At 50.7% G+C, this 13,271-nt stretch overlaps 1 protein-coding gene across 3 annotated transcripts in view; it reads left to right on the forward strand.

The window, feature by feature from the left end:
- The window catches only part of Kazn (kazrin, periplakin interacting protein), a 911,421-nt gene that overhangs the window by 546,512 nt on the left and 351,638 nt on the right, over positions 1-13,271 (forward strand). For all 3 annotated transcript variants that reach the window (XR_009057976.1, XM_057784037.1, XM_057784039.1), the window contains exon 3: positions 10,359-10,614. Coding sequence is in view for 2 of the 3 variants with exons in the window: in XM_057784037.1 (XP_057640020.1) it covers positions 10,359-10,614 (256 nt within the window). In the remaining variant the exon portion in view is untranslated. The remainder of the gene's footprint in view (positions 1-10,358; positions 10,615-13,271) is intronic.

The following is a 13,271-nucleotide window of genomic DNA, read 5'->3' on the forward strand; positions in this document are numbered from 1 at the left end:
GTCACAGAACAACTTTCAGAAGTCAGTTCTCTCCTTCTACTCTGGGTTGAGAAAATGAAGCTCAGGCCCCCAACTTACATAGCAAACATTTTTAACCCAGACCGCCACCTCACTGGCCTCAGTTCCATCTCTTAGATACAGGACGACTGTTTTGGAGACCGTATGGAAGCATTCTCACCCTTGTCATTTGTCGTCCGAACAGTCTCAGGAGCTAGGCATAGAGCAGGGCCGGAACTAGTGACCCGGAAGCCGAGTGCAGAGGCTTCACAGTGAAGAGAAAGGAGGCTTCCTTTGCCCGGCACCACCTGTCCCCTTTAAATCTCCTACATATTTGTTTCTCAAAATAAAAACATCAGTAGTTTGCTACAGTAGGGCAGAGAGACTCACAATGTCTTCTGGTTTCCAGGATGGAGGATGCAGTATAACCCACGTTGCTCTGAACGGCACAAGTTCCTCTTGACAACACACATTCTTATTAATGCGGGCTTGGGATGCCAAGGATTGCCTTATAAATTGTTTTACATGTCCCTGGCATAAAATAAGGCAGACGATAAAGAGACAATCGCTTAATACAACTTCCCCATCAAGTAGACTGCTACATAAAATGGCTTCCTTTTAATTTCGTGTCTTAACTGGACAGCTGGCTGTGAGTACGCAGGGTGATGGCTGCAGGGGAATTCTTTTGTGGACGCTAGTTTGAGTAATCGAGACCATTTGGCTAATAAATGCTTTTCTCAGGTCAGTTTCTTACAGGTAGATTTGAATGTTGGTTTAAAAGAAAGATTGGGGCTAGAGAGATGGCTCGGAGGGAAAGAAAGCTCGCTGTGCAAGCGTGAGGACCTGAGTTCAATTCCCAAGCAACCACAAAAATGTTGTCCATGCATGGCTACACCTGCCTGTAATCCTAGCACTGAGGAGAGGAGTACGGAGACAGGAGAATGACTGTGGCTTGTTGTCTGCACACATTGCTTAGATGCAGCAAGGCTCAGTTTAGTAAGAGACCCTGTCCCTGGAGAATAAGGCAGAGTCACAGAGCGGGGGACTCAATGGCCTCCGCACACACAAGTGCATATGCCTCATACTAAATGCATGCACACAGAAAGCAGAGTGATACATTTTTAAAGGAAACATCCAGGCAAGAGTCCTACCATTGCTACTTCAGATTCCTCGAAAGAGATGGCATATCATCCCTAGGTCTCAGCCTTCTATCAGTGGGTCATTGAGTAACGCAAAAATCTGAATTCTTCTCATTGACTGGTGCCTCTTACACTGTCTCTGCTATGGCCTTAAGTTAGGGTCGCAGTCACTGCTCTGTGGGTAGGAGGATGTGCTTCTCTTGGGGAATGCGTGTTAGGTGTGATTGTTAGGGGGAAGCAATGAACTGGGTGGCCATGATGGCTCAGCAGGTGACTTGATGACCTAAATTCAATCCCCAGAGCCCACAGGTGGAACAAATGAACCACCTCCTGCTAGCTGTCTTCTGATTTCTACATGCTTGCTATTGCATGCATGAGCAACATTATTGTTTGTTTTGTGAGTGTGAATGAAACAAATAAATGTAAAGAAAAATTTGAAAAGCAATGAGCTCAGAGGGAAATGGAAGCTGTTAAAAGGTGTGCAAGCGATGAGGTCATCAGCAAAACTAAGCGGAGAGCCTTTCCTAAGACAGATGTTGCGAGCTAAAGAAACAAGAGAAAGGGAGCAAAATATAGCGACGAAGGCATTACAGAAATTCCCATGCTTGTGAGACTATGCCCCTTTCCAAATCTAATCCTCCCACTTTCTGAGACAGGGCCTCGCTATATGTAGCCCTAGCTGGTCTGGCACTTGCTATCTAGACCAAGTTGGCCTCGAACCCATGGAGATCTGCTTGTCTCTGCCACCTGAATGCTGGGATTAAAGGGCCACTAAAGCCAGGTCACTTATGTTTTTAAATGACTGCAACCTCCCTAACGCACAGAAAACAACTTTTACTAAGTACGAAATTACAGGAGTACTAACCCCATCTGTAAGGTACCCTTTTAAATTGTGTGTGTGTGTGTGTGTGTGTGTGTGAACATGGGCATGCATATACTATGTCACTGATCCTAAAGCACTATGGCGGGGGGGGGGGGATTGAGACAGGGTTTCTCTGCTAAAGCACCATTTTTTAAAAGCAAAAAGGACCAATTTAACAGATGGGTCCCCAGGGCTAGAATAATTAATATCCCGTTCACCCAGAACACCCTTCCCCTCCTCCCTTGCCTCTGCAGCAGCTCAGGACTTTGGGCAGAGGTGAAGGGCACTAGGTTAGCAGGGACCCAGATGGTCTTAGTGTGGTCATCTGTTAAAGGGGAAGTGGAGAGAGAGAGAAGAGATGGAGTGCTAGACTAGGCATGCCCAAGGGGGTTAGATAACTCACAGAGGTGCACAGAGCTAGTAAGCACAAGGTTTAGGGCTTGTGGGACTCTACCCCTTACCAAATCCAACCCCTGCCCCCTCCAACCATCTTTTGAGAGAAGAGTCTCATTATGTAGCTGACCTGGAACTTGCTATGTAAACCAGGCTGGTCTTGAGTTCACAGAGACCTGGCTCTGACTGACTAACTCCAGAGCCATGGAACAGAAGCAGTGCCTTCCCTGGAGGGCGAACACTGAGCAGTCAGTGCCGTCCTGCCAGGAGCTGTCAAAGAAATTACGGCTGGTGCAGCATTTGTGTTAGGATTGGAAATGTAGCTCAGTGGGCAGAGTGCTCATCTGTCAGGCACAGACCCTGGGTTCAGTCCCCAGCATCCTATGACGGTGAATGTCTGTCATCCCAGGGCTTGGGAGATGGACATTCAAGGTCATCCTCGGTTGTATAGGGAGTTAAAGGCCAACCTAGAATACAGGAGACACTGTCAAGAAAAAAAAGAAAGAAGTACAAAACAATAGAACGTGCGAGTAGCTGGAGGACTTGGCCCTAACCAGTGTGACTTTGTCAGAAGAGTCTCTCGGAGATGCTGCAAAAACAAAATGGTGCCTGCTACATCAAAATAGTCCAGGTAAAGAAGAGATGCCTGAGAGTTGAGCCAGTTCTTCTATGACTCTCTGGGTGTAAAAATGTTCATCTCAGAGTCTTATATTTTTCTTAGTTATTGCTTTTTGTGCTCTGTCACTCTAGATACCTTGACAGAGCTGTCATCTGTCAAGGGTTCCTCAGCTAGGAGCAGGGGTGGGGGAGATAGTGGCGGTGGAGGAGAGGTCTTGGGATACTCTCTCTACTCCATGCTAGAGAGCTGACTGGCTTTGTCCCTTTGTCCCATGCAGGTCTTGTGCAGGTATAGCCACAGTTGCTGTGGATCTGCGCACTCCTGAGTGCCATCATCCTGTCATGGCCAGAGACACCGTTTCCCTCCAGTCTTCTGGCTCTTACGATCTTCCTGCCCCCTCTCTCCAGATGGCCCCTGAGCCTTGGGATGGAGGAGGGTGACACTGATGTCACACTTGTGGCTTAGCGCTCCGCAGACACTTGTTCTCCACACTTTGACCAGTTGGCACCACACGGTTCTTGAAGTCTTTTTGTCAATGAGTCTGCAGAAGGGACTGGGCTGGCTACACACATACACAAGGGGACACGCAGGCTCACCTTCCCAAGTTCCAGATGAGCCATTGCCTGGGAGGCCACATCATATTCCATAATGACTCCATTATGTCCACACAGACTTCAACATATGTACATCAGTGAATATGGCCAGCCTCCATGCATCTCACGGCCACAGGCTTTGCCCTAAAGCTGGACAATCCCCTTCCTGTTTCGTCCCCTCCATTTCTTTGTTCCGTCACAGTGGTTGTGAGGGCGACTGATGGGGTCCCGCTGTCTGAACTCACTCTTCCGTCTCTGTCCTGGGAGTCTCCTCACCCACCGCTGAGCCCCTCGCTGTTCCTGTCTTCAGAATGCCTTGTCCTTTTCCCCAGGGTGCACGTTAAAACCCACTCAGCCAAAGTCCACCGTGTAAATGTACAAGAGATGCATCTCTGAGATTGTCTGGGATTCACACGCGACAGCTTGAACAGGCACAGCAGAGGGGAGGAGAACTCCCCAAGGACTCTGGCAGAGGGGGATGGAGGAGATTTGGGTCTGACAACAAGGAGAGGATGGATGGGAGACCCTTAAACCCCCTCCTGAGACTGGCAAGCTTCCAGCATTCACACATTTCACACTGTTCCTGGTAGTTTGTAAACCCTGCCCTGAGCATCCAATGAGGTGAGTTCCAAAGTTACCATGCCTTGGATTCTCCCATGTCCCCTGCTGCAGACGTGGATTCTGGGTTCTGCCTGGGAATTCTGGTAGGTCAGGAGTACGTCTTAATGTCATTTTTTTATTATTCTCTTTCTCTCTCTCTCTCTCTCTCTCTCTCTCTCTCTCTCTCTCTCTGTGTGTGTGTGTGTGTGTGTGTGTGTGTGTGTGTAAACCAGACAGCAACCCTGGTTATCGTTTCTCAAGCACTATTCACCTTGATACTTTTACAATACTGAAACAAACCAAGTAGGCTAGATTGACTAGCCAAGGGGCCCCAGAGATCCACCTGGCTCTGCCTTCTGAATGCTGGGATTAAAAGTAAGTGCTACCACCACCCGGCCTGGCTTTTTTTTTTTTAATGTGGGTTCTGGGGATCCATACTCAGGCCCATATGCCTGTAAAGTGAGTTCCTTTCCAACTGAGACACCTCCCAGTTTCTGGCTTCTTGTTTGAATGACCATCTTCTGAAGATTGCAGATGAGGAAAAGCGTCATCCCCATTTTGAGAAATACTAGGAAGAGCCCAAAGGTTAGAGAGGCGCCTCACAGAGCCTGTTGAGGGACCCTGTTGTGGGGAAGTGGCCTTTAACCTCTCGAGGCAGTTGTTGGGCCATCTTCTCAGATGCTCCCCATGCTGTCGTAGCCATATGCAGAGTCTAGGAAGTACCAGGGTTTCATGGTCACTGACTCCAGAGCCAAATAGTCTACCATATGCCGATTCCTCCTCCAGATTCTCCCTCCCACCTGTCCTCACAGGGATCCCCACAAACCCTTGGCTTATCTCTCAACTCTGAGAGGATGCACATGAATGCCACCTCCAGCTTCCCAGCCAGCCAGAAAATGAGTCCTGGGTTGAGTCAGAGAGAAAACTGGGCCATGTGTGGGAGGAAGCAGAGAGCAGGCCCCCAGCTCCCCCACTCAATTAAGATGTGTGGAAGGACCTGCCGGTGGGGTACCAGCCTCAAGGAAAGCCTTCCAGGAAGCCCTGGAATTGAGCATCAAATTGAGCATCAAATGCTCAATCCAGGCCCCTCCCCACCCAGCAAGATCGTAGCAAGAATCTGAGAGCCAGGAATAGCTTTAGTGGAAGGAAGATGTGCCTGGGTTTCCTAGGGACAGCTGAATATTCGGAGGGTTTTAATGAGGGCAACGAGACTATTTGTGGATGTGGAGGTGTGAGGACAAGGGACATGAATTTGCTCCACTATCCGCAAACTCTGTGGAGAAGCATCGATGGTGATCTAGGCAAGAAAATCAGAACTGAGGAGAATTCCCCCTACCCTGAGTCACCCCTTGAGGCCTGCACTCCAGCAGGGTGGGTATACGTGGTGGGAGAGGGGGAGTTTTAGACCAGGGATTCTGTTGCAATCTAAGTAATCAAATTATGTCACCAAAGAGATATTTATTCCTGGGAATGCCAACACAAAACAGAAGCGGGGCTGCCTGATGCCTCGGATGGAGAAACAGAAAGCCCTCTACCCAAGCGAGCTACAAGGATGGCGACTTACTTCTCAATCCATCCGAGAACACGGTCGCTCAAGTTTACCAAGTTAATAAACTGAGTGACCATCTGTGGTGACCTGTGCTATGAAATGTCAGAGTGGAATGTTCAGTCTGAGAGATGACAAGGAATCGGGGACAGAGAGTCAGGAGAGAAAATTCTAGGCAGGAGAACAGCAAAAAGAGAGGAAGGCTCTGCTCCGAGGTGGGAAGAAGAGCCAGGGGCCTGACTGTGCTAGGCTGTGGCCTCACCTGTGGTTTAGAATGTGCCCCATGATACAGTGTGAAGATGGATCACGCTCTTGAGCATGGCATTAACTGCTCCTGCCTCCTTCCTCGGCATCTACAGGAGTTTGTTTCTGCATCTAGCCCCCATTTGTCTGCAGACAAGGAGGCAGCTAGAGGAAGCCTTCTGCTTCATCACACCACGGAGGAAGGCAGCCACATAGGTGGGGACCCAGGACGTTATTCACAGTTTCCCCTTTAGAGGAGCCAGTCTGGAGTTAAGTGACAAGGTCCATCTGTTTCTGGGGAAAGATGAGTTATCTGCTGTGGATGTGCACTGAGTCTCACTATTCTCTCTCTCTCTCTCTCTCTCTCTCTCTCTCTCTCTCTCTCTCCATCTGTATATGTATGCTATGCATGCCTGTGTACATGCATGTTTGCATGTAGGTGTGCATGCACATACGTGTGGAAGCCCAAAGTCGATGTTAAGAATCATCCTCCATAGCTCTTCTACCTTATTCACTGAGGTCTCTCATTCTAACTCAGAGCTCATTGATAAGACTAGTCTCACTACCCAGCCTGCTCTAGGGAATGCCCTGTCTTCTGGTTCCTGAGGCTGGAATTACAGGCAGGCTGAAACACTCACATGACACGTGCAAGGATTTTGGGGACCCAAACTCTGAACTCTGGTCCTCTTGCTTACACAAGTACTTCAACATCTTGACCAGCTCCCCAGCAACTGAGCATCACTTCTTGCTAGAAATTTCCTCTCTCCGAGCTGCATAAAAAGACACTGCTTCTGTAGCTATTTTGTTTGTTCCTTGAGGTCACCCAGGGAGGAGCAATGCACTAGGCTGGAGTTCAGGAAGTCAAAGTAGACCCTGTCTCAATAAATAAATAAATAAATAAATAAATAAATAAATAAATAAAATGTAGCATGAGAGAGGAAGACATGAATATTGACCTTTGGCCTCCACATACATGTGCACACTAGTGGGTGTGTAAACATTTCCATGCACACATAACACACACACACATAAAAGAGAGGAAAAGAGAAGTCCAAAAATATGTCCTTGCTTCTCTCTCCCTCTCGAGATGTTTGTTTTGTTGTGATTTGATGTGAAGATGCCAGTGTGTGGGACAGTCTCTCCATGGAGGGAAAATGAGTAACACTTTCTCAGTTTGTTTACTGCGCAAACACGCTCAGACGCAGTGGAGGATGGAGCACTAGCTACAGGCTAGGTGACAAGAACAGGAAGAGAAGCAGGAAAAGGCCCAGCCACCTTCCTCTCCGGCCCACAAGTTCACAGTGAAGCTGGGGGAACATGCAAATAGACACATTCCTGCCCTTCTGGTGAGTGTCGTAAGGGGTATGTGCAGACACACACATGCACACACACACGCACACACACACACGCACACACACACATGCACACACACACACGCACACCTGTGTACAGCCTCTCTTGTTGTCTGGTTGAGTTTACTCCTAGGGCACCCCTACCACCACCCATCCATGCCTTTTATTATGCCCTCAGCATTCATAGACGGTGATAGCCACTGCACCACTGCAAACAACGTGATGACATTTAGTCTACTTCCAACGCTGGGCCAACACCGCCACTGTCTAGCTCCGAGACACCTTCAACATTCGGCATCCCCTACAACAGTCCTAAAATAACTCAGTAAGCAGGTCCTCCTCGGGCTCTGCTCTCTCGGCCACCTGTCTGCCCTCTGGCTGCCTAGATCCACCTCTCCTGAATTTTCACGGGAACAGAGTCACACATGTGTGACCTTTTGTGTCTGGCACAGTGTTTGGGGGTTTCATGGTTATAAGGAATGTCATGTCTGTCCTTCACTCCTTACCATGGCTGAATAATATTCCACCATATGGATGGCTAGCACTGTTTCTTCATCTGCTGGTGGGCAGCCAAGCTCTGTCCACCTTCGGACTAGGGCAGACAATGCTACTATGAACACCGACACCATTCCTGCCATTACTCCAAGTTTTTCTTTAGCTATCTAGGTTGTTTAGAATGGACATGCCTAGTTACATAGCAATTCCATGGTAACTTTTCTCTTTAATTAACTAGTTAGTTAGTTTGTTTCTTTGTCTTGAGACAGTGTCTTACTATGTATCCCTGGCTGGCTGGCCTGGAACTTCCTGAATGAACAGAATGCCCTCAAACTGAGAAAGCCCCTCCTGCCTCTGCCTCCTGAGTGCTGGTGTTAAAGGGCCTTACACCACTTTTAACATTTGAAGGTATTGCCAAACTGGGTTCCCCAGTGACATCATTCTTTAGGAGCTCCATAGAGCCTTGTGGTTGGATGTCTCCTAGTTTCTTCCCAAAGGCCTTCCAAGAACGGGACCTGGATGTTAAACACACCCAGCCTCTCTGAAGACGTCTGTTGACCTACTTGGTCAAGGCTGAGCTAAGAATACTAAGGTCAGAGGTTCAATACCTACACTGAGCAAAGTGGATAGAAGAGAGAAAACTATGCCCTGGGGTCTGCACGCTGCCATCTAAGAATGTCCTCTCCTCTTGCAAAAGCTTGTCCATAGGGAAAGGGCAGGGCAACCATATACCTTTATGGTCCTACATAAAAGAATCCAATGGGGCTGTAACTCGGTCGGTAGTGTTTCTATAGCATGCCCCATGCCCCGAGTTTGATCCCAACACCAAATAATCTAGGTGTGATGTAGCATGCCTGTTAAGCTCAGTATTGACCTGTAATGACAGCAATTCAGTAGTAGAGACAGGAGTATCAAAAGTTCAAGGTCATTTCCTACCATATAGTGAGTTGGAGAGACCATGTCTCAAGGGATTAACTGGCATTTTAGGATTACTTACCCTCAACCTCTCACCATCTGGTTTCTGTGGATTGATGGGTAATTGCAAAACACTGCCCAGAGCCTCAGTTTCTTCCTAAAACAGGATGAGTACTCTTTCCCCTACAGAGTCAACCACACACAAATGCCCCATCTTCTACTTGGTTCTCAAGAAAACTCTTGAACCTGGAGGGTGAGTTTCCTTTAGAGCATTCCTTTGGCTTCTGCAGTTTGCTCTCAGCCCCCATCCCCAGGTTGACTGGGCTGGAATGGTGGCACACTGTTGGCGGGGTTACACTTGGCTCTTTGAAAACCTCCTATTTGCATGGAATGAAGCTTGCTATGGTAACAAGGTCTGGTGGCTGGAATCCAGGGCCCCACTGAAAAATGCAAAGCCTGTGTGTGCTCTGGGAGAGAAAGGAGCCAGGAAGGGCTTATGCAAGCTAAGGTTACCTCAATTCTTCTCAGAAGGGGGAGTAGGTAAACCGAGGTAGCCCGGTTCAACATTCCTACCTCGGGAAGGAGGAGAGAAAAAGAAAGCCCCGCAACACCTACCAACCCTTCTCTGGCCTCAGTTCCTTACTCCCACTAACGTTCAGGCCAGCCAAGCAGCTTAGGACCAGGTACAAGCTAGCCCTCCATCTAGGGGGTACACACATTCTCGCTCTCCGGGCTGCAGGCAGGCCACAGCACCAATGGCCCGGGGTAGGGAAGGACAGAGCAGGTCAGGCACTGAGGTGGGGGTGGAAGGTGGCAGGCTTACTGTCCACCAGCTTTCCTCCCCTCCGGGCATTTCATCTCTGCAACTGGCAAAGCAAGAACTCCACTCCTGAGCTCACTCCAGCAGCCCCCTCCCTCGGCCCTCCATCCCACGCTCCCCTCCAAGAGGCCCCCTATGCATGCATCCCTCTCTGCTAAGCATCCACCGCCTCCTCCGCGGCGACCCCAGCCCGGAGCCGGGCAGTAGTTGGCCGGGGCGGGGCTGCCCACCGCCGCAGGGAGGGGACAGAGGGACAGCCGGGGCCCCGGACGCACCCCTAACCCTTCCGTTGGGGGTGCCACCTCCGACCTCACACGGGCGCCGCCCTCCTCCCCCACTCTCCGGGGGTGTGTCCCGGAGGTGGGGGCCTCACGAGGCCGAGGAGGTCCCCAGGGTCCCCAACAGGGCCCCCTCCCGAGCGAGCCGCGAATGGTAGGCTCCACTCGGAGAGCGCCTGGCCCGGGCGGCGCACGGTGTCCTCTGCTCGCAGCTCGCCCGCCCGCCCGCCCGCCGGGGTCTCGCCGTTCGCGGCTGCTCCTCCTCCTCCCTTCCTCCTCCTCTTTCTCCTCCTCCTCCCCCCGCCGCCTCGCCACCGCCGCGGCTCGGGCTGGAGGCGCCGCTGTCATTCCTGCGCCGGAGGAGCCGGCGCTTGCCGGTGCCCGGGGGTCGGGGCGCGGGGAAACCCCGGCCGCTAGGGCGACCCAACAGGTAGAGCCGGGGCCACGGCCGGCCACGCGCCCCCAACGCACATCATGCAGCTCTTTGTCACCTCTCTCGCCCCCAGGCCAAAATCCTGAGCATGATGGAAGACAATAAGCAGCTCGCGCTCCGCATCGATGGGGCGGTCCAGTCGGCCAGCCAGGAGGTGACCAACCTGAGAGCCGAGCTCACGGCCACCAACCGGAGACTGGCGGAATTGAGCGGTGGAGGCGGCGGCTCCGGCTCGGGCCCGGGAGCTGCGACCAGCGCCTCGGCAGCAGCGGTGACGGTGGCTGACTCGGCGGCGACGACCATGGAGAACCATCAGCACAGCGCGCAAGGTAGGAAGCGCCCGGCGCTCGGGGCGGGGACCCAGAGCGCGCTCACCGGTCCCAGTGGTAGCAGGGCCCGCGGTATCCCCCCACTCTCACAGCGAGAAGGCTTTGCACTGTGGCTCATAACCCTTTTCGCCTGACCATGTCCATCCGATGCTCCCCAGCTTGGGAGTTGCAACACGGTTGTCATTAACGCCAACTCGGGTGCAGTGTGCATGGGGGGTCACACGGTCACACCGGCCCCTGCCGGCTAGAACTAGGCGCCGCCGCTGCCTGGTCCTTTTCAGGCGTCAGTGGAAAGTGCCCTTTGGAGAGCACACAGACCCCAGCTCCGCTGCAAACTTTTCATGCCTTCACCCCAGAGTCCCCTACACCCCTCCAGTTCCAAAGGCCTCTTAAATGACTTCCTAAGGGAATCTTTGGGCTCTGCTGCCCTGGGGGAGTGGACTTGCTGGCACTTTTCTCTATGGACGCCAAGCCCCTTGACTGGGTTGCATCTGGAGTTTATTTTCTCCAGGCTTGAGATGGTGCAGGCAGTTCTGTATGGATGCTTGGGTCTGCAGGGAGTTTTACATTTCCAGCAACTACACAGGGAAGAGCGCTTCCCAGGGGGAAATCACAGACCTCAAAGGTTGATTGATGGCTGTCTGGAGGAATGAAGGCTTGAATGGTGGGTTGCTAGGAGCCCCTGTTTGAAGGATCCTCTGCAGTTTAGAGGAAGGGGGAAGAAAAAACAGCTGGCCAGTGCTGACATTGAGACATGACACTTCTGAACCCCTAGTAAGGGTTAACGGTGTGATAAAAGGTGGTCCTGCCATGCATGGTGCTTTCTGAGAGTTGGGAAGCAAAAACTGAAGCAAGCTTTGCAGGATCCTGCATACTCCCCTCCCACCCTGCTCCCCTCCCTTTAAGAAGCAATACCGCTGTTTATTTAAACCATTCAGATTGTAATCTAAATTGCTAAACATTCAAAGGGGTGGAGAAAAGAAAAGAAAGCCCTCCAATCCAAGAGGGTCACCTGTATAAATGTGTCACTTGGATTGTAAGGTACCAACACTCTATGGTTCAGAATGATTTTCTCGTTCTGCTATCTCAACAGCTCTTCCTGAGTGTTGAGAGAGAATGTTTTTATGGGAATGCCTTCAATGGCTCCATCGGTCTGTTTTGGCCTTACCTTTATGGGAAGGTATGTCTTTGCCCTGTGAGATTTGCAGCTTCAAGATTTGCAGTTTTGTGAATTCTAAGTGAAACCCTAACTTGGTACTTCCGGAGCCTGTTGGGTGTCTTTAGGAATTGGGCGAGTAATTTGATCATGATGTAATGGCGAGAAAGTGGTGTGGCCCTGGTGTTTGCTACGGGGTTTTCACGGTTGGCATCCAGTTGTTCTTGTCATCCATCCCTGGTTATGTCATCATGTGAGAGAGAGCCATAGGTGAGAGAAGGCAAAAGCAGACTGCAGGATAACGCTTTTGGTTTCTGTGAGCGGCGGCTGTTGAAACATTCCAGAACTACCTAAGAACTGGCATTTTGCTGGGAAGGGACATTGAATGATCCTGGGACATTCCCACCATCCTCTCGTTCCTGGACATGGAAAAAGTTAAGTGACTTTTTGTCTGAGTGCTGGTTGCGCCGTGGACTGGGTGTGCGAAGGAATCCAGAGTGCCTTGCTGGCACCCTTCGCTTGGAAAGTGAGAGACTAAGCTGGCATCACGATGACTAAATGGTTGGACAGGCACAACAGGGGGTGTTTCCTTTTTCTTTTCTGTTTTGTTCTGCTTTGCTTTTTCCTACGAAGATGTACAAGGCTACAGACATGGAAGTGGCTTTGGGATCACTCGGTGTCTTTAAGAACACACGGCACCAGTAGCTCCCTTGTGCCCGTGGGAACATGTGCACCTGCTCAGTGCCCATGGCCATGACTGGCAATGGGTAGGTAATAGGACAGAGGAGGAGGGTCTGGTTTCTGTCAGTACCGCTGATGGTTCTCAGAACTTGGACAATGGGCCCTTAGTGACCGGATAATCAGAATGTATGCTCATGATTTCCAACTGAACACATCTGTGGGTCACATGTGCATCCAAGTTAGTATGACTAAGTGGGTGAGGCGGGTGGAAGAAATGAGAAACTACTGGGTAAGACCCCTGGGCGTTGACTTATCTATAGTAACAGCGCCTCAATCCTGGATAGATGTGTTCACACATACATATGTGTGTAGTGTGTGTGTGTGTGTGTGTGTGTGTGTGTGTGATGTAGTCTTTGTGAGGTTTTGCTTACATTCATTTTGTTTTTCTGGGGGACTCTGGCACTGTTTTTCTAGAAGCCCTCAGCAGAGCTGGTCTGGTTGCCCCTTTAGCTAAAGGGGAGCCTTGCCTTTTTGCAAGCTCATTTTTAAGTATGGCTGGTTGCCTCCGCTCCTGTCCTTCCTGACAAGGCACCAGGATGGTGCAAGGAAGCTGGACCCCTTGGGCTCCTGGTCTTCCAGGTTAGAGTCACCCGTGTGTTTACGTCTCGACTGTACTGCAGCCGCTCAGCGGGACCAGACCCTAAGGATGCCTGGTGCAGTTAGGCTGTCAATTCTCACATCGAGGCTTTTAGCGAAATGAGTATCTTTCAAAATACAACTGTGTAAGTCACTTTTAGCTAAAGTGCGTATGTACACATTA

This window comes from Chionomys nivalis, chromosome 11, assembly GCF_950005125.1.
Source record: "Chionomys nivalis chromosome 11, mChiNiv1.1, whole genome shotgun sequence".
Classification (NCBI taxonomy): Eukaryota; Metazoa; Chordata; class Mammalia; order Rodentia; family Cricetidae; genus Chionomys; species Chionomys nivalis.